Here is a 25,287-nt window from a genome sequence, read left to right as displayed (position 1 = left end):
TGGGGGCGGCCCAGGCGGAGAAGACTGAAGGGAGGCTGATTCAGGTCGGAGAAGTGCCTCCTGAAGAAGAAACTAACTTCTTGCTTTATACCCAGTTTTTAAGACATAGTGGATTTTCTCCTTGGAGGGTAGAGGAGACGGGCTGGCAGCAGACGGCTGGTGAGGCCGATCCAGGTTGAACGTGCTACTAACGGGGTATGAAATAAACTTCCTGAGTAACGATTTCAATCCACAGGAAAAAGATAATGAATAGTCTCAAAATAATTTAAAGGTATAGAAATAATGAACTTATGATTGTTTAGGGAAACTGTACCTTACATAATTTACTAAACAAAATTTTATAGTGGTTAACTAAAACCCGATCCATTATAGTGATGCGATCTGCAGCCTCACTTTCGGAACCCAAGAGGCACACGGGGACTCCTCACTGCCTGCAGGTCCCGGGGGCCGCCGGCTTAGAGGCCCTGCCGCCCCTCCTGCCCCTCGGGCTCGGCAGTGGTGACAGCTTCCCTGGGAGCTGCTGGAGGCCTGGGGTCTCCAGACATCCGACCCCCCGTGGGCAAAGCAGCCCCACTTTGCCGTGAGCACTACGTGGCCCCCATTTTCGCTATTGTGTCAACCAAGGGACACCTTCTGCCACGCTTAGAGGTTTTGTTTTCACATGCACGCAGCGCAGCGTTTGGGTTTGTCTTGCTCCACCTGTGTTCCTGGAGCTCAGGCCCCAGAGAGACCCTCGCACAGGCTCCGTGCTCACAGCAGCCGGCATACAGGGCCCCGCGTCCCAACACTTCTTCTATGCAGGTTTTTTTTAAGTTATTCATTGTTAAGTTTAATTTTTCATTGCAAAGGAGATCATTTCCAGGATATTGTACGTATTAATAATATTTAAAAATAAAACTGTCACTTTTTAAATCACTCTTATTCCCCAGGGGAAGCTGAATAACATGACAATTTGATACCTTTTTTAAATGATGCAAACAAGCTCCTCTTTCACAGTGTAAACATTTTATCCCATCATTATCCTCCTCGAACTAGTCTTCCCATTTTACTCCCCATGCCCTTGCTTCTCTTCTAACATAACCTGTTTTTATGCTACAGTCTTTTCTTGAGTACCCTGTCATCCTTCTTGCCACCAACATCAGTTTATGTAAGATGAAATTTAAGGTTTTTTTCTTATTTCTTGTCAGCATAAACCTTTGATTAAAAGTTTCTTTTGCACTGAGTTCTCATTACAATTAAAAATAATATACAATTGATCAAAACAGCATAACTGTTGTTGGGTAATTGTTACACATAACAGTAGCCTTAGGTGCTTCACATACATGATGAGCTGTTCACTCAGGGTCCCTCTCCTCAAGAGAATACAGAGAATGGAAATATAACTAAATAACTAAATAAGCATTAGCAGTAAAGTGTGTTACATGCCAGTGGGGAAATACAGGGTGTTCTGCAAGTGTGTATCAGAACCTTCAGTGCAGACTGGGGAAGTCAAGGAAGTCTTCCAGGAGGGAGTGAGGTTTCAGCTACGACCTGATGGATAAGCCCTTTCAGGATGGGGGGCAGTGGTCCAAGCAGGGAGAACAGAATGTGCAGTCTTGGTGGTGTGCGAGAAAATGAGACCTTCCTTCAAATAACCAAAGGTGCTGCAGGTATTGAAGTGCTGAGATACAGACAGGGCCTCAAGTCATGAAGAAGTAAGCCACTGTCCGTGTGCAATGAATGGGAAGCCCGTGGGGAAATTGAAAGGCATGATTCCATCAGATTTTCTTATCAGGAGAGTCATTTCCGACCCCAAGAGGGAGAATGCATTGGAAAGAAAGAAGAAAACTATGAAGGAAGTTTCAGCAGTATTCCACGTGAGAAATAGCTCCAGCAGTTCCAGGGATTCCACACCACCAAGATATTTACCGTTCTGATCATAGCACTTTTGTTCAGTCATGCCCCAGCATTTTACTTTCGGGTCCTGTAACACAGCCTCACAAGCATTCCCCTGTCTGACCACCAGCTGCTCCCTTCTTTCTGATGGTTGAACTTACCTTGCAAAACCCAACCTGAGTTGAATCCAACTGTCCACTTATTTGACATGTGGACCCGAATAGCAGAATGTACTTAAAAAAATATATAGGTGTATATATATGTATGACCATGCTGACAGGTTTCACTGTAAATTCGGGACCTCATGTGGGTCTTTGGTGTGATCCTAGGCTGTTTCCCTAGTGCATTTGCCATCTGGCTGCCTTAGGTGACCATCCCCAACCTCTCTGCTTACATCTCCTTCCACATTCTCAGTCACTGCTAATGACCTTTGTTTGCTATTTTACTGAGAAAACAGAAATTATCAAAAGGGTGTCTCCATTCTTGATGTAATTATATTAAGTGAAAGAAGGCAGTCAAAAAAGACAAACGCTGTGTGATTCCACATAATGAGGCGTCTAAGTCACCAGCCTCGCAGGGGCAGGAAGCGCAGTGGTGGTTGACAGGGACTGGGGCAGGGCAACGGGGTTGTTCAAGGGCAGAGTTTCAGTGTTGCAAGATGAAACGTCCTGGAGATCTGTTGCACAATATGAGTATATGTCACACTAATGAACTGTCCACTTAGAAATGGTTGAGATGGTAAATTTATGTTAAGTATTTTTAACTACAATTTAAAAAATAGCTGTCTGCAGCCTGGTGCACCATCAGCTAGAGGCAGCATGTCCAGCCCGAGTGTCCATTCCCTACTGCTGCCTCCCCACCCGGCCATGTGGCCCCACACCTTTCACGTGGAAGCAGAAGTGCCAGTGGAAACAAGCCAGCGATTTCTGCACTGAGCTTCCACCCTAATAAACCCCCAGGCAGAGAGGTGACATGGCAGTGTAAAGTGTTGTCGCAGCTCTGTGCAACTGCCGCCTGGAACGGCCTCAGGAGCTGCCGGGTGAGGCTTTGTGGAGGCTGGTGGGGCTTCTGGACACTGTGGGGACCTTAAGGGATGTAATGCAGCCGAAGGCATAAGGGCCCATGCAGCACACGGAGTGACCAAGGCTGGGTTGCGCTGGGCTCTGAGTCAGGAGACCGGGTATCGTGGGTACTGCGCAGGTGGGTGGAGACGGACTTGGCTGGACCCAGGGCCACAAAGGCCTCACGGAAAAAGCAGAAACCCAAGGGTTTGCCCCTGTGGCCCCCAGATCTTGAGAGGCCTCGGGGCCATTTTGGGAGGAAAATGTAACATTGAACTGGACTAACAGCGCCACTCCAGGGCAGCACTTTGATTCTGTCCTGACTCAACCAAAAGGGCTTTAGCACTTGTCAAAAACATGCGTACGGAGCAGTCACTCGGAGCTGTCCGCTAATGCTATGAGGCTTTAGATTCTGTGAGATTCCTTCTATGATAATCTACAGGGGGAAATAGGTAATTGCTGAAAATAATAAATGAAAATCAACACATGAGTAAGTGTTCTTTACAAATACCCATTTCCGAAGGTCACTGGCCTGCTGAAACGATTCCATCTCAGAAGCTAATACACAGGCGCTCCTCGTAGGTACCGCAGGCTCGCCTCCAGGCCACTGCAGCAAAGGGAATCCAGGGAACGTTTTTGGTTTTCCAGAACATAAAAAAGTCATGTTTACACTCTACTGTAGTCTGTTAGTGTGCAATAGCTTTATGTCTTAAAAAACAATGTGCATACCTTAATCAAATACTACATTGCAAAAAATTCTAACCATCCTCTGAGCTCCCAGTGATTCATGATCTTTTTGCTGGTGGAGAGTCCTGCCTTGATGTGGGAGGCTGCTGGCTGATCAGGGTGGGGGGTGCTGAAGGCTGGGTGGCTACGGCCATTGCTAAAAATAAGACAACAGTGGAGTTTGCAGCATCGAGGGGCTCCTCCTTTCATGAACGATTTCTCTCTAGCGTGTGGTGCTGTCCTGGTAGCATTTCACCCACAGAACTTCTTTCAACACTGGAGTCAGTCCTCTCGCACCTGCTGCTGCTCTATCAGCTAAGTTTATGTCATATTCTGAATCCTTTGCTGTCATTTCAACAATCTTTATAGCATCTTCAGGAGTAGATTCCTCCTCAAGAAACCACTTTATTTTTTTACTCATCCATAAGGAGCAGCTCCTGAGATGCAGGGATTCGGCCCCGTCCTCAGGTCCCACTTCCGGGTCTCGCTCTCCCGCTGCTTCCGCCGCATCTGCCGTGACTTCCGCCCCTGAAGCCCGAGCCCCTCGGCGTCCTCCATGGGGGTTGGAAGCAGCTTCTTCCAAACTCCTGTTCATGTTCATGTTGGTGTTGTGACCTTTTCCCGTGAATCGTGGGTGTTGGTCGTGGCATCCAGGACGGGGAATCCTTTCCAGAAGGTTTCAGTTAGCGTGGCCCAGATCATCAGAGGAATCCCCGCCTATGGCAGCTCCAGCCTTGTGAAAGCATTTCTTAAATAATAAGACTTGAGATTGGAAATACTCCTTGATCCGTGGGCTGCAGAATGGGTGTCGGGCAGCAGGCATGAAACAACACCCGTCTCATCGCACATCTCCGCCAGGGCTCCTGGTGACCAGGTGCACCGTCGGTGAGCAGGAATGCTTGGAAAGGACGCTTTCTTCTGAGCAGCAGATCTCAAGAGTGGGCTTAAAATATTGAGTAAATCGTATTGTAAACAGATGTGCTGTCGTCCGGTTTGCTGTTCCATTTCTAGAGCACAGGCAGAGTAGATTTAGCAGAATTCCTAAGGGCCCCAGGATTTTCAGAAGGTCAGTGAGCACTGACCCCTACTTAAAGTCACCAGCTGCATTAGCCCCGACAAGGGGGTCAGCCTGTCCTTGGAAGCTTGGAAGCCAGGCGCTGACTTCTCCTCTCCAGCTATGAACAGCATCCTAGACGGCATCTTCTTCCAAAAGAAGGCTGTTCTGTCTACACTGAAGACCTGTCGTTTACTGTGGCCACCTTCACTCATTATCTCAGCTGATCTTCTGGGTGACTTGCTGCAGCTTCTCCGTCAGCACCTGCTGCTTCCCCTGCACTTTTACTTATGGAGACGCCTTCTTTCCTTAAACCTCCTGACCCAGCCTCTGCCAGCTCCCAGCTTTTCTCCTGCAGCCTCCTCCCCTCTCTCAGCCTCCCTGGACTTGAAGAGAGTCAGGGCCTCGCTCTGGATTAGGCTTTGGCTACAGGGACTGTTGGGGCTGGTTTGATCTTCTGCCCAGAACACTGGCACTTTCTCCCCATCAGCAGGAAGGAGGTTTCCCTCTCCTGTCATCCGTGTGCTCACTGAGCAGCACTGTAATTTCCTCTAAGAACCTTCCCTTTGCATCACAATGTGGCTGTTTGGTGCAAGACCCAGGCTTTCAGCTGGCTTTGGAGACACCCTCCCTACTAATAAGCTCAATTGTTTCCAGCTTTTGATTTAAAGTAGGAGGCGTGCGACTCTCCTTTCACCTGACCGCTTAGAGGCCATTGTAGGGTTATAGACTGGCCTGATGTCAGTATCACGGTGTCTCAGGGGATAGGGAGGGAGGTCCATGGACTGGGAGAGAGATGGGGACAGCCAGTCGGTGGAGCTGTCAGAACACCCTCAGTGTCTCTGGGTTAAGCTCATCAGCATGTATGGGCGTGGTTCGTGCGCCCCAGAACAATTATAATAACATCAAAGATCACCGATCAGACACCCCACCATCACTGACATCTCGTCTCTGACATCACACTGACCCACAGAGCGGCTTTCCCTTCTCTTTCCCGTACAGCCCCCTTACCCCTCATCTCCTACTGCAGCTCTCTACTACCTTTTACAGAAAGCCTGAGTTCAAATTAGATACTTATTGAGAACGTACTATGTGCTAGGGACACAGTAATAAACACCCCTCTCACGGAGCTTACTCTGTTGGTGAAGGTAGGTAATAAACAGAGCACGTAAACAAATGATGTGGTGTGTAAGAGGAGTCAGGACACCCCACAGGGAAGCAGGCAGACGGGCACGTGGCTTGGCAAGCAGAGCCTGAGCTGGCTTTCAGCCTCATTTTGCTCCCCTCAACCAGGTAACCTGTGTGAACGTCTTGTACAACAATATAGGGTGACTCCAGAAATTTTGCAATTTAAACAGAGTGGCTTTGCAAACACCTTAGATTTTCCTATAGCTGGAACGGGGAGCTGTCGGTAGCACGAGCAGAGGAATACCATCTGACGTACTGTTTAAAAGTATCACTTTGGCTACTGGTGGAGGATGGAATGAGGGGGAACAAAGGCAGGGAAGTCAGACGAAACAACGATCCGAGTCAGAGAGGGTGGTGTGAGAGATGAGGTGTCGGTGGTGAGGACGGGTGTCGGGGTCCTGCTCCAGATTATCTGATAGACTTCAGAGCACCTGCCGACAGAGGGCACAGAGAAGACACAAGGGAGGGGGCGTCGGAGCCGACCCCAGGGCTGGGCTCAGCCCCAGGAGGGTGGAGTTCTGAGTTCTGAGACAGAGACTATGGGAAGACCGGGGTTAGGGAGGAAGATCAAGGGTTTGACGTTTGGATGTTAAACTGTAATTGCCTATTGGAATCCAAGTAGAGGTGAAGCCTCGAGTTCATGGGTCTCAAAGGGCTTGAAGTCGCCTCCAAAGAGTTGTCTAAAGTCATTGTCACCTCTGCCTCTACCTTCTTTCTTCTGTGAGCCTGTGGATAAGAAGTAAATCTGGTCTCTTGTTCCTGGCAAAACCTCCTCAACTCCTGGAGTTTTCTGAGCGATAACAGGGTCGTTTGTCCTGTGTAAGGAGCCCCTTCGAGCTTATGCTAATGAGGTGACTCAGTGTGGTGCCCTGGTGGCCTCAGGATGGCGCTGGCCACCAGAAGGACGAAGAGATCAGAGGGTGGAGCCTTCTGCCCACCCGACCTCTGAGGGGGAAGCATGTGTGGGGTGGGGGTGGGGGTGCTGCCGTCAAACCCTGTGAAAACCTCTGAACAGGACCGGCGGAGCCCCCGAGTTGGTGGGCCTATCTACGCGCTGGGAGGGTGGTGCACCCCTGTTCCACGGGGACAGAAGCCTCTATGCCCAGGACCCTTCTGGATTCTACCCTATGCACCTCTTTATCCGGCCGTCCTTTATAAATTCCTCCGCAGTGAACTGGTAACCCTAGGTTAATGTTCTGAGTTCGTGAGCTGCCCTAGCAAATCAAACCCAAGCCGGGGGTCGAGAACCTCCAGCCTGTGGTCCATAGGTCAGAAGCTCAGGTGCCGCCCGGACCTGCGATCGGCATCCGACGTGGAGGGTGCGGTTTTGAGGGACTGAGCCCCTAGCTGGGGGACCCGACACCGTCTCTAGCCGGAGTTGACTGTGGGACACAGTCAGAACCGGAGGATCGCTTGGGAAAAACACCTTCCAGACCTTCGTCCCTTATCGCTTCTCTGAAACTGCTGAGGTTGCCAGGGCCCACCCATTGCTGAGTCCACTGGCCAGTCCTCTGCATCCTCGAGCTACAAGAAATTCTGAAATCTTTACGAAACCATCTTATCGGATTGACAGAGGAGGTGGTTTCCTCCTTGTTTGAAAACTTTTAACTCCACCTCACCCACCTCACCCTTTTCTAGCTCCTCATTCCTCCCTGGACACCCCTTCCCCCGCCCCCCACCCCACCCCCGGCTTCTGCTGCCTCTTCCTCCGTTTCCTGAGCAAGTGTGGGGAGCGCGGGGCCTGGGAGCTCAGTCCCTGGACCTTATCTCATTATGTAGATTAACTTTCTGAGCAATCTTATCTGCTTGGAAGTTTATGTTTATATATAAGCCTTTTCTGAGGTAGATCTGATGAGTTTCTTCTGTACTGAATATGGGTATGAGAAAAAAAAGGGGCGGGGGTCTAGGATCACTGCAGGGGTGGGACCTGAGTGACTGGGAGAATGGAGGCTGTTTTCAAACCTCTGCACTTAGATTTCCTGCTCCTTACATTCTGTTCTTCAGGGACTTACATGTTTTGTTCCCTCACTTTCCAGGTCTCTGGTGAAATGTCACCTTATCGAGTGGCTCTCCCTAACCACTCCTTACAAAACCCTGGCCCACCTCTGTCCCTCTAATGTCTCTATCGCTCTTGCCTACTTCATTTTTCTCACTAATACCCGTCATTTCCTGACATGCACTTATTCGTCTCTGTCCACCTGAATAGCAAGTCCTGAGTGCAGGGATGTTGTCTGTCTTTGTTTCTGGCTTTTACTACTGAATCCCCAACACCCAGGAAGGTGGTGCATACAGTTCTTAGTAACCAAGAATGAAGGGTGATGGCAGTGTGCATCCTACAGGGACAGGACAGGTGACATCCTGCAGGGACAGGGCAGGTGTGCATCCTACAGGGACAGGGCAGGTGAGCATCACCCAGGGACAGGGCAGGTGTGCATCCTACAGGGCAGGTGAGCATCACACAGAGCAGGGCAGTTGTGCATCACACAGGGACAGGGCAGGTGTGTGACAGCCAGCCAGGTTGGCCCTGCACTTGCTGTCTCCGGTGGTCTTGGCTTGTGCATCAACCTCTCCCCCTGTGAGTAGGGCTCGTTGATCTGTGTATCCAGTGGCAGTGACAACAATGTGTGACTTACAAAGTCAGGACACGGAGGATGTTCTGGCTTCCACCTTGCCCAGTCTCTTGGCTTGGTCATGGCCGGGGAAGATGATGTCAGGTAGCGAGGATGCCCGAGCAGCCCCCAGGCTGGCCCACGTAGGAAGGGAAAACAGGAGCTCCCTGGCGGTGAGCTACCCGAGAGGCAGGTCTCAGGGCCCAGTCAAGCTCTCAGGTGACCGCAGCGGGAGCCGCCGTGAGTAGGAGCTGGAGAACCCAGACCAGACCCCAGGTATGCCCCAGATGCCCCGGTCGCCATGACCTCGCCGCCGTTGCCCTTTGGGACTTCTGACTGCCTTTCCCTCCCCGCTGACATGCGGCTCCCCCAGACAGTCGCTGTCTCAATCTCTTACTTACCTCAGGTCTCTGCTGAAGCGGCGTGCTGCACCAGATAACAAATGCAGGACGTGTCTGCAGCATCCAGGAGGTGGCTGCAACAGGGTTCAGCCACTGGTTGAATATGGGGGGTGAGAAAGAAGGACGGATTCAAGATGATTCTCAGATTATTGGCTTGTGTAACTACTTTGTGCCATCCCTGGGTTTGGGGAAACAGGTTTGGGGCAAAGATGATAAATTAAGCTTGGACCTGCTGAATTTGAAATGTCTAAGAAATATCCAAGTGGAGATTTCCAGCACACATGCAGATACATCATTTGCAACGCAGAAGGGAGATCTGGGCTGGATCAGGAATCAGGGCCAGTGCTACCATGTGCAAGGCCCAGTGCAAGGCAGAAACACAGGGTCTCTGTTCAAAGGGCACGTGAAGCGAGCCACTGGGGGCCCTCTCACCCATCTGTAGGGCTGCAGGCAAAGCTCTGGCTGACGGTGGGGAATGTAAACCAGGCGTCTCCCCTTCCATGGACTCTCTGCTCCAAACCACATTGGAGGGACAACCTTCAAGAGACTGCAACGTCCACGCCAGGATGCATTCACACGGGCAGTGGGCAGCAGGCTTGTCCCCAGGGAGTTGCCCACTGGATGTGTGGTGGCCCTGCCACTCCAGGGCAGGAACAGTGGCTGCCGTGCCCCACCCTGACACCAGGGCACATGACCCTGCTTCCCCTGTGCGCAGGTTCCCCCTGTCCTGGTGGTCCTGGTCCAGGGTGGGCAGGGCTGAAGTACCAGGGGATGGGAGCAGCTAGCAGCGGGGAACATGTCCCAGGGAGGCAGAGAGGTGGTAGGAAGCAGACTACATGTGCAGAGGCGGCTCCATTGTCTCACTCCACCAACTTATAAAACAAAAACTGGAAGATGACATTGTTAAGAATTTCAAGCTGGCGATCACAGAGCATCAGGACTCCAAGCACTGAGCTCTCTGAGCACAGGATCCTGTGTGAGTTACCTGTTTGCCCTGATATCAGCCCTGCTTATAATAGATGGCGAAGCTGTAGGACTGAGTTTGATAGGGACGGATGAGAAGAGGCCTAAGGACGGAAGGGTGAGAAGCACCAAACTTAAGGGATGGGCAGAAGAAGAGCGTCCCGTGGCCAAGGTCATGATCGCTCAGAAGGCCCATGAAGGAGGAAAGACCTGGTCTAGGACCCCCAACTTGGAAAGCTTTGCAGACCCAAGAACCTGGCCACATACTGTTAGCACATTTTTCACGAACTATTCATGGTATAGATGGTAATTTTTCAGGGTCAAGGGGGTGGTTCTTAAATAGGCCTATTACCTTGATTATTTTTGAAGCATACTAGTCGAAAAGAATAATGCATGAGAGAAGCTTCAGGAACTAAAGTGGATTAAATGAAAGAATGGAGATTTACCAACAAGTCTCACAGCAAAGTAAATAATTCACTTCCCTTCCCACAGTCACCTTTACATACAAGGCTAGCAAAGTCTCTGCAACATTTATCAAACAAGAAAAATGTAAACTGAAATCTGTGAACCATTTCAAGTGACTCACAGAAACTGTTGCAAAATCAACCACAAGAATTTATAACTACTCATTAACTTTGAGCAAAGTTTCAGGCCATAAAAACCAGACCACTTGGTGAGTGAACTGTTGGGGAGCTTAGACTTTGAGAGCTTCAAATTCATAGGCCAGGGGAGTGGGGGGTGGGGGGAGTAATTAAAAAAAAATGGATTCAGGAATGTCTTTAGAGGTGGTTTATAAAGTGGCTAAGAGAGCAGATTTTGGAACCAGCTAAGGCTTGGGTTTGAATCCCAGCCTTGCCACTTAGTCCCTTGTGTGTTTCTGGACAAGTTACTCAGTTGTCCTGTGCCCCAAAAGGGTGGTAGCAACTCTTAGGATTGTTGTAAGGGTTACATGACAGGCTGTAAAACATTTTGAACTGTGCCTTAGTACATAAAAAGCATTATATATATACATTTGTTAATGAAATTTGTGAAAACTGATTATGTAACTAACATATCTCTGGGATTTCTACTTTAGTAGTTCCCATAAGCTTTTGGCAGAGAGTTCACTAAAAAGGAAAGTTTTCTTATTTTTTTCTTCTTTATTCCCCCATCTTTTATTTTCTCCCTGTTTTCAGAGTACTGTATTATTTTCTCTTCATATTAAAAACAATTCTCCTTTTTCTTTAAGAAGTAAACAATGTTTCCTGGATATTTTCTTAAAAGTAATTTCCACACGTCTTATAACACCTATTTGTGGCTGTTTTTCCGCTTGATTGGTCGCAATGTTTTCTTTCTTTAATATGAAAACACCAAAAATAAGTATATGGGAGGATAAAAGGCACAGATTTAGTGTCAACCTAGTTTTTATTGTAATTATAGTAATTTTGGTAACAGTGGAAAAATAAAAAAGTTTCAATGCTAAGTGTTAGGCAATGCCTATAAAAAGGATTTGAAATACAACTTCTAGCCTTTTTGAGAAGTCAAAATTAACCCATCTGAATTCACCAGCTTCTTTCAAACAAGTTCTGCCGACGTACAGTCCCAGGGATCTGCAGGTCGACTAGCCTATTCGTCTTCAAAGCAGAAATCCTTTGTCCTGTCGCTCCCCGCGGGCTCCAGGGGCGCGGCTGCCTTCGAGCAGAGCTGACATCTGACCACTGACCAGGTCTTCGGCCCTTTCGCCGTGTTGACACGGAGGACCGGGCTTTCGTGGTCCAAACCGGCTGCAGGCGCGGTGGCCGTCTCTCCACGCCTCCCCGGGCGCGCTCGCGGGGTGGGGGCGCTTCTCCGGCCTCCCACCCTCGCCTTGGCGGAAATACTGCCTCTGTGAAAGCGTTTCTGTGGAGCTCACTGTCTTTGTCGCTTGCGACCTAGATTCGCCTCCGTTCCCAACCCCGCAGCGCGCTCCCTGCGCACCTGCTGAAGGCAGCAGACGCTTGCCCCTCGGGGTGCCCGCGCGCCAGCGGCTCCGCGGGGTCGGCGGCGCCTCCCCGTCCAGGGCGTCCCGTGGGACCCTGGGGCTGAGGGCGTCCTCGCACCCGTAAACGCCCGGGGATCGCGGCCCAACCCCAGCCCCTCGCCTCCCCCGGCTGCCGGTCCCCGGACGCTGGACGGGGACGCCCACTACCCCCCCGAGGGCCTGGCAAGACCGGGGGTCTGGCGCCCCCGCTTCCCCCCGAGCGCCGGCCGCGCCCCCACCGGGCATGCTCAGTGCGGCCGCCCGGTGGCCCGCGGTCGCCTCCGGCGCTGGGCTCGGCTTTCCGGAGCGCAGGCACCCCCGCCCGGAGCCCCGCCTCCGCCCCTCCCACCTCCCCGGGCCCCGCCCCACCCCGCCCGGCGCCCCCGCCCGCGGCCCCCGAGCCGCTCCGGAACCCGGAGCCCCGACTCCGCGGCGCGCTGGGAGCCGCCTTCCGGGGAGCCATGCCGGTGATGACCCGGGACGTGCTGCTCGAAATGGAGCCGGAGGAGGATGAAGACGAGGACGGCGACATCGGTGAGCCCACGCGGGGGGCAGCCGGGGACCCGCTGCAGCTCCGAGGGCCGCGGGCGCCTTCCGCGCGGTGTCCCGGTTCCGCGGCTCGCGGGGCGTCCCCTCCGCCGGCGGGGCGGGGGCCCGGGACCCCGCAAAGTGGAAGCAGCGCGCGGCCCGGGGGCCCGGGGCGGGGCCCGGGGCCTGATGTGCGGGGCTCTGTGCGCGGCCGCCGAGCCCGCAGGGGCCGCAGTCGCCGGGGCGGGGCGCGCCCCGGGCGTTTCGTGCTCGGGCGAGCCCCACGTCTTGGGGAGCACGCCCGGGGCGCCCCGCTTCTCGCTGGGGCTAGAATGCTTGGCATCTGTAGGTGGAACCAAGGGAGAGCTGCGCGCGGGGAACCGAGGACGGGCGGGGGGCGTGCGGGGGTGGGGGTCCTCTTCCACCGGGGGAGGCAGGGCCCCGCCGGGAGCCTGCGGGAGGAGGCCGGCCGCTGGGTCCCTCCAGGCTGGCGGTCAGATCCCCGCTCCGGTCCGCTCTGCCGGCTCCGCGTGGGGTCCTGGACGCCGAGTCAGTTTAAGACTTAGCCGTTCTTCTCGTATCCCGAAGCCCTCGTTTCTTCTCTAGTAACTTTAGAAGTAGCTTGATTTTCGGAATGGGGTGTGGTTTTTCTTCGTTTCACGTTTTAGGCCCTGCTCCGTTGTGTTCTGGGTTCTATTTTTCCAGCTCTGTTGAGCTGTAACTGACATGACAGGGTGTGAATTTAAGGGGTACCACACTTGGTTTGATGTGCTGTGTATCCCAACACGGTTATACTATCGTGTTAACAGCTCCACGCGGTCACACAATGACCTTTGTTTTTGTGGTGAGAACATTTAGGATCTACTCTTAACAGCTTTCAAGTAGTCGCCAAGATGTGCATAGATCCTCAGAACTTACTCATAACTGAAAGTTTGTACTCTGATCAACATTTCTATGTCTACACCCTCATTTTACCATTTCTGTGACTTCAGCTTTTTGAAGTTTCACAAATAAGTAAAATCATAGTGTTTGTTTTGTCTGACTCACTCACTTAGCATGATATCCTCAAGTTCCACCCACAGCTGGGTTTCCTTCCTCATGGCCGCATACGTGTGTGTGTGTGTGTGTGTGTGTGTGTGTACACACAGTACGTCTCTATCCATCTGTAGCTGTTCTTTCTTTATCTGGGCCACTGTAGGCACTGCTTTTTAAGCCCAGAAAACTTGGTAACTTCCTCTTTGACCAGGACCAATTAAATAGAGGGACTGTACCCCACGCTTTACCTTTCACTCCCCTATAAGCATCCATCTTTACGGAGGGAGCAAATAATATTCTTTTTATAAGAGAGAAAAACCCAAGCTCACAGGTGGACCTCCCTTGCTTCTCACACCGCTGGCTAAGACTCAAACCCAGGTTCTGGGATGAGGAAGACCTGTGCGGATCGAGGCACTTAACCACCTGGCCACTGTGGCTGTCAGACGATGCACAATGTTCCTATTTAGTAGGCTTAAGTAGTAAATCATGATCATATAAAATATGAACCATAGCAAACTTTAAATAGTTATAATACAATGTAATACAGTCTTATGAGCACAATAGTTTGTTATGGTGAGGGGCATTGATAATATTGATTATTGTAAATAAGGAAATAAGCAAGAGATTCTGAGCTCTACTATGTCATCAATAGATCTCAGTTTAGAAAGAAAACCAGCTTGGTCTAGTCTGTGTTGACCTGAAGAGGATCATAAAATGTGTGGCAATAGACTCTCATTTCTGCTTACAGGTGTGACTTATGCTGCTCCTATTAACTCAAGCAGCGTAGATGTATTTAAGAAAGCACGGACTGTCTTGACCCCTCCTTCATTCCACCCACTGTAAGCTACTGATATTAATACTTTAGTGTGTATTTGGGGTCAGTTTGACATAGTTTATGTCAGGCAACAAGTATCGTTTAAATCGGTCTCAGCAATTTTTGGTTGTTCTACAGAGATATAATGTGGACCGTGGTGATTTTAAGAGAAAATGTTTACCACGCAAGGCAGGTTTGTCACTGCAAAATAATAAGCCTTTATCAGAAGGCTGATGGTATACAACCTTTTATGAAATAATGTACGATTTCCCACTACAGGAGTGGAGACGGGTGAAAGATCATAATTTTCACCTCTGCCTCTAGTTTTATAATGCAGGGCCTTGTTAAAGCTGTTGAGGGACATATTTCTCTTAAGCCTTGATTGTCACTGCTAATAGTTGTATAATTTAAAACGCACTCAGGTACTGAACATTTCCATGAAATCCCCCTACAAATATATTAACTTTATAATTCAGAGCAGGAAAGTTATTTTGGCATAAGTTCCTGGGGAAAACATCTGTCATCAGCTAATTTGCAAGAGACAAAAAGAAAAACTTTTTAAACTAATTGTGGTGCCTGGTTTTGTCATGGAGATGTTTTACATACAGACGTGGATGATGTGCCCTTTAATAGCCTGGGATTTAGGGCCTTTCTAATAGTGGGTTTCTGATTAACTTTGAAGGTGTGTTTAGTGATTTAAGAGTAAGGATCGCCTCCTTGTTTGGAATGAACTGATCTAGAGAATCAAAGATGGTCAGTCTCAGCATGGGCTTTTTTTCTGTATTTGCTTAACTCACGGCCACCAGAAATTGTGCTCAAAAGTCTGCAGATGAGGCAAGCTGTTGGCATGAGGGCAGTTTTTCAAAAGGCCACTTACTTTCTAAACCAGCTCCAGCAACTGCCAGCAGATGCTCTGTGGGGGCAGGAGCGGTGGCAGCCCTCACCACGCTGGTGCTGGCGGAGGCCCCGTGTGGAGGCGGGTCTGTGGCCTAGGCTGCGCCAGGGGGTCCCGGGCTGCCTGCCTGCAGGAACACATACGCCTCCCCCAACCCTCCAGTAAGTGAGAGAGTGGAGGAGGCGGGGGACCGTGTCCCAGCATCGAAGACCGGGCAGGTCTGGAGGACCGAAGGAGGGTCTGGAGCTCCGGATGGTTGCCCGGGGTGGAGAGGGGCGGTCACAGCCAGGAAGACAGAGAGGGGCTGGCTAGGGGGGCTGCACCGTGAGGAAGGCACCCTGTGTGAATGGATGCTGGACGCCACCCTCTGTGGTTTGGAGCTCCCGGAATACTTTAGGGAAAGGCGGGTAGGACCATGGTTGCTCCTGGAGACATCTCCCTGGCAGCATGTTGGCGAAGGGGTTGGCGAGGGGGGCATAGTCGAGGTAAACCTTCCTCTCGGTCGGGTTCAGAGCCGCCTGCGGGCTGTGGGAATAGAAGTGGGTCTGCGAGCTCAGGAAAGGGGCAGCATCTGCGAGACCTCAGACCAGCTGCTTCCAGCAGGCAGAGAGGAACCCGGGAGGACTTGAGCTAAGGGATCAGGTGGGGAGTGGAGGTGGGGATCAGGTGCGCAGAGGGGAGAAGTTTCCATTGTTCTAATAAGCCTTCCACTTTCCCCTCTGTTTTGGCCCAGACCACCCCTCTTCCCAGTAATACCAGACTCACCTCTTCATTTCCGTGGCCCCCTCTTCTGTGTCCCTGGTGCCTGGAATGGAGTTCACACTTTGAGATTTCCTCAGTCGTACGTTATAAAAATGTTGATTATCCATGCTCTGCCAGGCACTTGCTAGGTTCCAGGGTCCCTGACCTCCTGTACCTCACTATCTAGGAAGGAGGCAGACATGTGAGTAGATGATTGCAGTTATCTGTGATGAAGGCTGTAAGCAAGATGTGTACCAGGCCAGTCATGGTACCAAGGAGAAAGTGTGTAACCTTGCCTAGGAGAACCCAGGGTGGCTTCTCAGAGGCAGTGCCTGGCCAGCTCCAGAAAGGGTGAGAAGGAGGATGAGGGAATGGGGCCAGGACAGCAGGATTTCCTGCGCATCCCTGAATGGGGCAGGATTTCTCAATAAACAAACCTTGATGCCCCCTTTGTCTTACTCTCGATGGCAAGGGGATGATGCGGTGTTCGCGTGTTCGAGTTCCCTACCCAGGATGACAGCTGAAATACAAAGCGAACTACACTCAGTCTTTCTCTTCACGCGTAGTCAGTGTTGCACTTTTTCCTAAATCTTTTGTTGTTTTCGGTTTCAAATTCATAGTTACAGTTTATCTTCTATGTTCTCACAAGCCAAATGATTGCTATCCGATGGTTGTGTGGCCTCCTCTTAAAATTTTCACTCTTCTCTGATCAGACACAAACACAACAAGAGTAAAGGCCCTGCGCACACCGCGTTCCCTTTTCTAGTGGTTGCGGTAGTCACATATGTTGATTGCTGTGCATGTTTTTTCCCTTTAGAAACCAAGAAATTTAGACCAAAAGTCCTGTGAAGTTTTCTGTCAGAGATACCATGTAAATTCTGTCATTCTTGAGGGGAGATTATTATACATTATTAAGAACCCCACAGTCCAGATTTCAGTTAAAGGATTGCCTTGAACAACAAAGTGGTATTTGTAGCAGGTTAGATTAAACTGAATCTATTTTAAGGAAAGTTTCCACTCTCCAAATGAGTTTGTCTTATTCTGTTATCATACTTATCAGTTTGTGTTTTGTATTGTAACCAATTCAATACCTCTTAACAAAAAGCTTATATAAATCTTGGATGGAGAAGCACAATCTCATTTGCCTTTGTATGCCACCACAGCCTGTAATATCATAATGCTTTCCCTATAGTAGATACTCAACAAACATTTGTTAAAGGACTTCTAGATGGTAATGAAAGCTTTGTATGCCATAAGATTTAATAAGCCACTTAATCTGCTTTTGATACAATGCATTCAGGGCTGAGTCTGTAAAAATCACTAGTTTTAGAACAGAAAAACATAATTTCCGATTACCTTCAAGGACATGTAGTTTTTGACGGATGGGTTAACTTACATGTAAAGACAGAGACTCGGAGAAGTTAATACAGTCAAGCTATTGTCTCAAGTCATTCTCGTTATGATTCTTTCTTTTCCTTTAGTTTTGTCTTGCTCTTTAATACTGCTACTAAAATTAATTAACTTCCATCCCAGGAAGCAGCCATTTTAAAGAATACTACATGAAAATGTCAACAATGGAATATTTTGGACATGTACCAAAGAGCAATTCAAGTCCTGTTCAGCCAAAACACCAGATGGAACATGTGCGTAGAAGGCCAGTCGAGGGGTTAATAGGCAACTTTCTCTGCCATGGTGTTTATTACTGTCCCGGCTACATGTCTGAATACCAATTCAAAGAATTTGCTGCAATAAGTTATTCACCAGCCAAAAATACAAATGGAAGAAAATATATTCTTTTATGAAGTCCAGATGTTGCTTTTCTATTTAATGCTTTCCATCTAGGACATGGAAACTCTATTACTGCCCACATTATTTTAAAATAGAAATATTTGAAATTGGGAAAAAAAAAGATATTGGTCTCTAAAATGATCTTTTCTATAATTTTTATTTTAACTTTGGCCAAACTTTAGCCGTAGGTCAAAGTCTCGTAAATAGATGTTCTTTCACAAGCATGTATGCAAATTATAGGCTTATTTATAAAGCTTGTTTTATATAAACCAGGTTGTGTTTGCATAATTGAATCTTTTATGATTTCTCCAGACAGTCTATCTAGCTATCGGGAAAATAGTCTTTTCAGACAAAATGGTGGCTTATTTTCCTTGTGACATCACACAGAACAACCTTAAGTGTATTTTGTCTTTGACTTGTGCTAAGTTCCAAGAAAAAGTTTTCCCCACTAAATTCTAAACAAAAGTAACACACCCTCCCTGCGGATAAAGGTCAGTCAGACCCTTAACTTATTTAAAGTTTTGCTGGAATCTGTTTTATGATTTGAAACAGCTGCATTGATTTGTTGTATCATTTTGTTTACTTTTACTGTTATTTGTTAAACAAGCCCTGAATGCTGAATTTGTGTAAAACATAAGACTCTCAAAAGAGGCAAACAGGCCCACAAAAGGCAGCGTGGGTCCCAGGCGATACAAACGGTAACTGGACAGTGTAGGTTCGCCCATCTTACAGGCTGCTTAGGAAAAGCCAGGCATTTGAAAGACAGGCTGGTTGGTTTCTTTGGGAAACTTAGTCCCTAGAGAAGATGAAAAGCACCTGTGAAGGGTTGGGGTGCGGAGCGGGAAGGAGGGGAGAGGGTGGCTGCAGGGAAGGCCTGTGGGTGCCGTGTGCTTTGGGCCTGGACCCTCACCCCGGAGGCAAGTCAGGGCTGGGCTGGGGGGGCGACGGCGTTCCTCAGGCCCTGGAGCTGCCAGCCCCTCACCCCCCTCTGTCTGTCTCACTCATCCCTGCTCCTCAGTGGCTGTTGCAGTGTCACATTATAATGAATTCTGTTACCTAAAAGCCGTCTTGGGAGCTGCTAGTCTTAACTGAGAGCTCCAAGCCCTGTCTCCTTACCGCTGTCTGGCCGGTGTGGCTTGACGTCCCTACGCATGCAGCCCGCCAAGCCTCAGGCTGAGGGTGAGGATGACTGGGAGGCACTGCAGACACATGTGCCAGCAGCGGCCTCCATAAATCAGGCCTGTTGCTCTTTTAAAAGTCATGTGCATAGAGCTGTCATTTAGCTCAGAGCACCAGATCTCCTCCCACATGTGTCTGAAGGTAAAGGAATTGAAGAAAAGCGTGTGGCTTCTGCAAAGTGATGCTTGCACGATACTATGTTACCATTCACTAGCTTGTGACCTGGCATGATTGACAACTTTCCCTTCTCTGAAAATGCAGCCAGTATTAGAACCTAGGCAAGGGGTGATTGTCTCATAAATGATATAATTTGGAGACTCTTAACTTTGCGGGACTGTGGTGCCCTGATACGCAAAAACCCTCCATAATTTTTAGGTAATATTGATGGTACATGTAGCTGTTCTTATCCATCTCTTAACCAAGATCTACCTCTTGTTTTTGCTGGAGATTTTCCCTGTCTCCTGAGGCTTTGCTTCCACGTGCACAGTTCACTGTTGCTTCTGTCTTTTCCATTAAACTGTGAGCATCATGAGGACACCTGAGTGGGCAACACAGTGCCTGGTGTACTGTAGGTGATTAATACATTCTTATTGAATGAATGGGTACATGAATGGTATCGATTATTGAAGAGGTATGTGGGAGGATTGGAAAGTCAGGGCTTTGGTCATAGATCAACCCTTGGCCAGGTTCTTATAACTTTGGAGACTTAGTTTCCGTATCAGAAAAATGTAGAGATGGTAATACAGACAAGGTAATGATAATGATGTTATAGGACTATTACAAAATTTAGTATATTAAAATATAAAAGGGTGAAGGACAGTTCCTGGCACATAACAGATAGTTGTAGTCATTATAAAATAACTAAAAATGGAGAAATATGTGACTGGTGTAAGTTAAATTGGACTTTCCAGTAGATGTATTAAACAGTAGAACTGTGTCATCCCTCTGAATATGTGTAATTTTAAGACAGGTAAGAATACAGTATAAGGATTCATAGTGAAATGTAAATGGTGCTCAGCTTCCACTCTAAAGAAACTGTTTATGAAATGAGAACATTTGTTAATCTAGCAAATTTAAGATTTTAAAAGTATCTTAAGGTCTCAAGAGTGACTTTCTAGATCATGTGAACTTTTAATGCATAGTTTTTAAATAAGTGTCATTTTTACTTATCACCTGAATGGTCAGTTATTTTAAATGGAAAAATTCTAAAATGTTTAATTGGCACATGAGACTAAAATTTCTGTCCCTTGAATATTAGGGAGAAGTTTGAAGTCGAAGCCTCTTGAGAGATGAATGTGATACAGAGCAAAATGCTGGGACTGAAGGCCCACCCCCTCCCCCCCGGTGGTGTGCATTGTTTTGAACTCAGTGATACAAAGAATAACATAATCTCTACCTAGTCTTCAGAATAGGTTTGTGAAAGAACATTTCTTGCTTTGTATGTTTGAAGTTTGGGGATGACTCAGCCTGTGTCCAGCTCTGGCGGCAGCAGACCCAAGAGAGAAGTTCTGTTCCTTTTGGGCAGGTCAGGTGAAAGGGAAAGGCTGTTTTTATCCCCAAATAAAGTAGAGTTTAGGATTCCTTGCTTTACATTTGCACGGGACCCACCGGGATTCCATCCTTGGGTTTCTGCACCTTGAGTTGCCCTTCCTGTTGTCTGCTGGGTTTCAGCCTCTGCCCTGTCCCAGAGGCTGCCTCCATGTAGGTTTAAATAGTACTGAGCACCTCCGATGGGTTTCCGTGACAGCACACTGCAGCCCGCCCTGCCGCGGAGACCCGTTTCTGACAGGCCTTCCCCTGCGCCGAGGTGAAGGCCACGGCTAATGGCCTCTGAGTGGTGTGCTGGCCATGGTTTTCCCCAGAGGTACGGCTGCCCAAACTGCGGCTTGTCTATGCTCCCAAGAACTCATTTTGAAGAGTTCAGTCACAGTCTTGACCAGCTTATTTGGTGCACACACACAAAATCCCTTTGAAAGCTGACCATGAATTTGCTAGCAGCGGCCTCCGTAAATCAGGCCTGTTGTTCTTATTAAAGTCATGTGCATAGAGCTTTCATTTAGCTCGGAGCACTGGATCTCCTCTCACAATCTTTATTAACTCAGCAAATATTGACTGAAGGCCTCCTACAGGTCATGTGCTACTTGAGGTCTGCGGATACAGAACTGAATGGAGAGGGTCCCATCTTCAGTGGGGCTTGTATTCTACTAAGTAGAAAATAAGGCAAGATGCATGCAGAAATCCATCGTACACATCTGTGTGCTGGCCCTACAGCCGCGCATGAGGCAGAAACGCCTCTGCCCTCAGTGAGTGACAGACTGTGGGGTAGGCAAACATGCCCACAGATCACCAGCAAATTATATTCAAAGATTGTGAGAAGGAGCGTGGACAGCACAGGTGAGGACAGAACCTGGTGGACCCAGAGCCAGTTGAGGGGGGCGGCTGACAAGTGCCACTGTGATGTCCGTAATCTAAAAACAACATGGCCTTAGAATGTCATCTTTAACAAGCAGGTTCACAGGGAGGCTCAGGATGCACACCGGGTGGACGTGCACACCACCGCCATGTGTCAGGCGCCCGGCACCCACCGTGCTGGGGCTCCTCCAGGGGCAGCTTAGTTTGTGCTCATTTCTGCAGCTGTTCACGCGCCTTGCAAAGGTGATCAGGTACCCGTGTTGCTGTGCGTCCTGTGCCCCTTAACTCCTTGGTGGGTCCACCAGAACACCAGCACTGGTTAGGAGGCAATGAAGCCTGGTCGGTCACTCCCAGTTCCCTTCATTCTTCTTTGTGGCTATTTTTAGCCTGAGCCTCGCTTCCTTAGTCAGAGGAGAAGGGCGGGAGGTTGGGCCTGAGCAATTCTGTGCAGTTTCTGCCCAGTTGACAGAGAAGGAGGAGATAGAGCAGGAGCTTCTGTGCCCCGCATGCCCCCTTCTCCTTCCCTGGCTTAGACGGGGCAGGGAGCTCGCACAGGGGCCCGCTCCTGGGTTGTCAGCCAGGGCCCGGACCGCAGGCTCCCTGCCCAGCTGCCCAGGGCTCTGACTCATGCCTGACCGGAAATGACTGACCTTTGCTGGGAGTCATGACCAAGGCCCTGAGGCATGAATCAGCATTTGTGTGAGGGTGGAAACGCCCCACGGGGACCCTGACGCGCCCCTCAAGGACTGTCCCCTGGAGAAGGGCGAGACTAGAGTCACTCTGGAGTTCCTCCCCTAGGAAGAGCCAGCGTCCCCCAGAAAGTACTATGGAGGATGCAAATTAAAACCCATCCTGCTGATAGGGCAGCAACAACCAGATGCAGATGCTTTTCATTTAGTGTAGAAAGTCCTGTTGTTTTTCTCTGGGGATCTTTCATACATGACTGAAATCTAGCAGGCAGTGTGACTATGTTATCAGGCATTGTTGTAGCCATTACATCTGGTGCCGCCCAGATTGGGAATATTTCCTTTATAAGTGCCATTGAGGTCAGGTTTGAGAGATATGACTGCTAATCTTTGCCGTGCTTTTATCTGAACCCCCTGTTCCTGGTAATATTTTAGTACACTGGTATTTTTTTCAGCATTAAAAGGCGTATTTTATATACAGTAAATGCGCAGTTCACTCAATTTGCTAGTCTTTAACAGGTGTATAAACACCACCCGAAGCGAGGCAGAGGACATTTCCCTGGTCCTTTCAGTCAAGCCTTCTCCCCTGTCGGGAAGGAAGAAATTTGTCTACCCGTCAAGGTTCTTCCAGCTGGTGTAAGAATCAAATTGACATGAGCAGATAACTGGAGAAAAGAGCCAAGTTTAATTAGGTACAGACGGGAAAGCCATAGACACGGGTTCCCGAGGCAGGGAGGATGAGGTGCACACATCATCCTAAACCCCAGAGGAGAAGAGGGTCGGGGTCTGAGACTTCAAAGAAGGGAAGTAATTCACAGGAATATGAAGAGAGTAAATGGTCAAGTACCTGATGGCCCTGCAGAAACAGTGAGGGGCAGGAAGGAATGCTAAGGCCTAGCGGCGCCTCTCCTCGCCTCCCACAGCTAGTTGACGGGCTGGTGCAGCCCCCTGAAGAGGTAGGCCTCCCTGGGCACATCCTCGGCCTAAATTCTTTCTGTGTGTTTGTGGGGTGGGAGGTCAGCGTTTCTTTGCGTCGTTAGGCCTTGATGGCCCTGGACTCTGAAGCAGTCTGCATGTCACGGTGGCAGGGCTTGGGGTGGCCGCCCCCGACCCTCCCCACCCAGGTGAGCACCCAGTGCCGTCTGCCATCAGGCGGTTGTGCCTGTTCTTGAACGTCCCGTAAACGGAATCATATGAAACACCGCCTCCAGTGTACCTGGCTTCTGAGCATGACATCTTTGGAGATTCATCTGTGTTGTTTGACTGTCAATAGTAGCCCAGTATACTTTATCTGTAAGAGACTAGAAAAATATTTTGAATTCTTGAAGTGTCACTTCTCTTGTAGATAGAAAACTAACAAAACTTAACCTTTTAATTCTGTTTAAGTCGAGTGTTTCTGGTCTTGGTTATTTTTGTGATCCCTTCTATGGCCTTGCCTATAGCAGGGAATTAGCAAGTGTTTTCTGAAGTTGGGGGAAATGTGTGAGGCTGCGTGGTCGTGAAACCGGATGGCGCGTGCGTCCTGAGCGCTGGTCTGCGGGCGGGCTCGCCGTGGACCGCTCGCGGACCCTCTCCTTCAGCATAAGGAGTTCAGGTGTTAATAGTGCATTTTCCCCAAAGGTTAGCTCTTACTGATGTTTTTGGCTGGTCTAAAAATACTCTAGAAAAATAGGATCAGCCTTACTTGGTAACCAAAGAGCTCTGAGAACAGAAACATGAGCAACCCACCCAGAAGGAAGGAGCGATCCAGTGTCGGTGCGCAGCGCTGGATTCCAAAACATTTGCTCAGGCCCGCGCCGTCCAAGTTCCCAGAGAAGTGACCGCCGTGGTGCTGTTGCCCTTGAGGGTGACTCATGATTTCTGGAGTCTGGGCCCCACTGTGAGTCAGCTTCCTGCTGGGCTGACGAGGCCCTTGACCCTGCCTGGACTCCGGCCCTGGCCCCACGCCACCCGCGCCCCGCGTGCTCCCCCTCCCGGCCCAGCGTCCCAGGAGCTCTGGAACCAGTGCTGACCCCAGGCAGGAAGGACTTTGAAATCGAGCATTTAGTGTCAGTCCAGCGGTAACTCTGTGTTCTTTTCAGTTTTGATAATTCGCTTGTCATTTTTCCCAGTTGCCCAAACTTCTCAGAAACATGCTTAGAAGCCCTATCTCTGCTTCTGCTCCTACCTTCCTCTGGTCCCCATCAGTGTCCCCAGGTCCCTGTCAGTGTCCCTGGGTCCGTGTCAGTGTCACAGGGCCCCGTCAGTTTCTCTGGGTCCCCGTCAATGTCCCGGGTCCATGTCACTGTCCCCGAATTGCGCTCATATCCTGGAAATGAAGTCCACCCCTGCTTCTGCCGGTACCAGACCCCGATAGCGGCTGCCCGTGTCCCCAGATTTAGTCACGTGAGTTGTGCCTCAGTTCCCTCCTTCACCCTCAAGCCAGTGGTGCCTTAAATCTTGGGCCTACGTCGTGATCAAAGCATCGAGCTTGTTTTCACTTCGCGTTGCCCGCGGCCCGAGTTGGCCGCTGTAATAGGGCTCTGAGAGTCGGGTACAGTTTCCTGCAGGACAAGGTAGGAGACGTAACTGCAGCCTGGCAGCTGAGAAAGATCCAGTGTTCACTGGAATGTGGGGAAACCGCCCCCACCGAGGACAGCAGAAATCAGTGCCTGGTGTGAGCAGCCCTGTCCTGAAGCAGCTCTGCAGGGCTGAGGGGCGGCCTCCGAGTTGACGTGGGTGCCTGGCCGGAGCTGGCCCTCAGCTCGGGATGCAGTGAGCACAGTAGAGTGGCTGTGCCTACAAGCCACGCCCTCGTTCTTCATGGAAAATGGATAATTTCTCAATCCTGTGCACATACAACTTTAAAACAAGATCCTGAGTCAGAATTTCCAGTATTGGAAAAAGTGCTGGGGGATCCAGGGAGCTGGGAGGCTCCTCTGTCCCTCCCTGCGGCCAAGGGCATCCCTGGACTAGCGTGCTCCCCGCTCCCCACATCCCTTGCTTGCCACATCCTCCCTCAGGTGGCTTCCTCCTGGCTCTGCCCTGGCTTCAGTCCCGGGCCCGCGGCCCGCCCTTGGGGCTGGCTTCGTTCCTGGGCGGCCTCCCAAGCCCCTTGCTTGATCCTTGCTGGGCCGGGCTGCTGGCCTTTAGCAGTGACACCCCGTGTATGAAGGGAAGGGGGGTTTGTGGGCCCTCGCAGAGGGAGGTTTGCTATAGGGAACACACGGGCAGAGCAGTCCTATCCATGCTGTGGAAGAACCTAGAAGACGTCTGGTTCAAATTTTAATTAAAAAAAGCAATAAACGGTCTGTAGGCAAACTGTAGGCTTTATTATTGGACCTCTGATGGACG

At 49.8% G+C, this 25,287-nt stretch overlaps 1 protein-coding gene across 11 annotated transcripts in view; it reads left to right on the top strand.

The window, feature by feature from the left end:
- The first annotated feature begins 11,946 nt into the window (after positions 1–11,946).
- Positions 11,947–25,287, top strand: part of ANO6 (anoctamin 6) — a 163,293-nt gene continuing 149,952 nt past the window's right edge. For 6 of the 11 annotated variants that reach the window (XR_012125590.1, XR_005058894.2, XR_005058893.2 and 3 more), the window contains exon 1: positions 12,246–12,410. Coding sequence is in view for 8 of the 11 variants with exons in the window: in XM_037009535.2 (XP_036865430.1) it covers positions 12,338–12,410 (73 nt within the window). In the remaining 3 variants the exon portion in view is untranslated. Of the gene's footprint in view, positions 12,411–25,287 lie in introns of all 11 variants that reach the window. The other 5 variants (XM_073222852.1, XM_073222849.1, XM_037009526.2 and 2 more) reach the window with 3 other exon arrangements.

This window comes from Manis javanica, chromosome 15 (assembly GCF_040802235.1).
Source record: "Manis javanica isolate MJ-LG chromosome 15, MJ_LKY, whole genome shotgun sequence".
Taxonomy (NCBI): Eukaryota; Metazoa; Chordata; class Mammalia; order Pholidota; family Manidae; genus Manis; species Manis javanica.
This window is presented reverse-complemented; position numbering and strand designations above follow the sequence as displayed.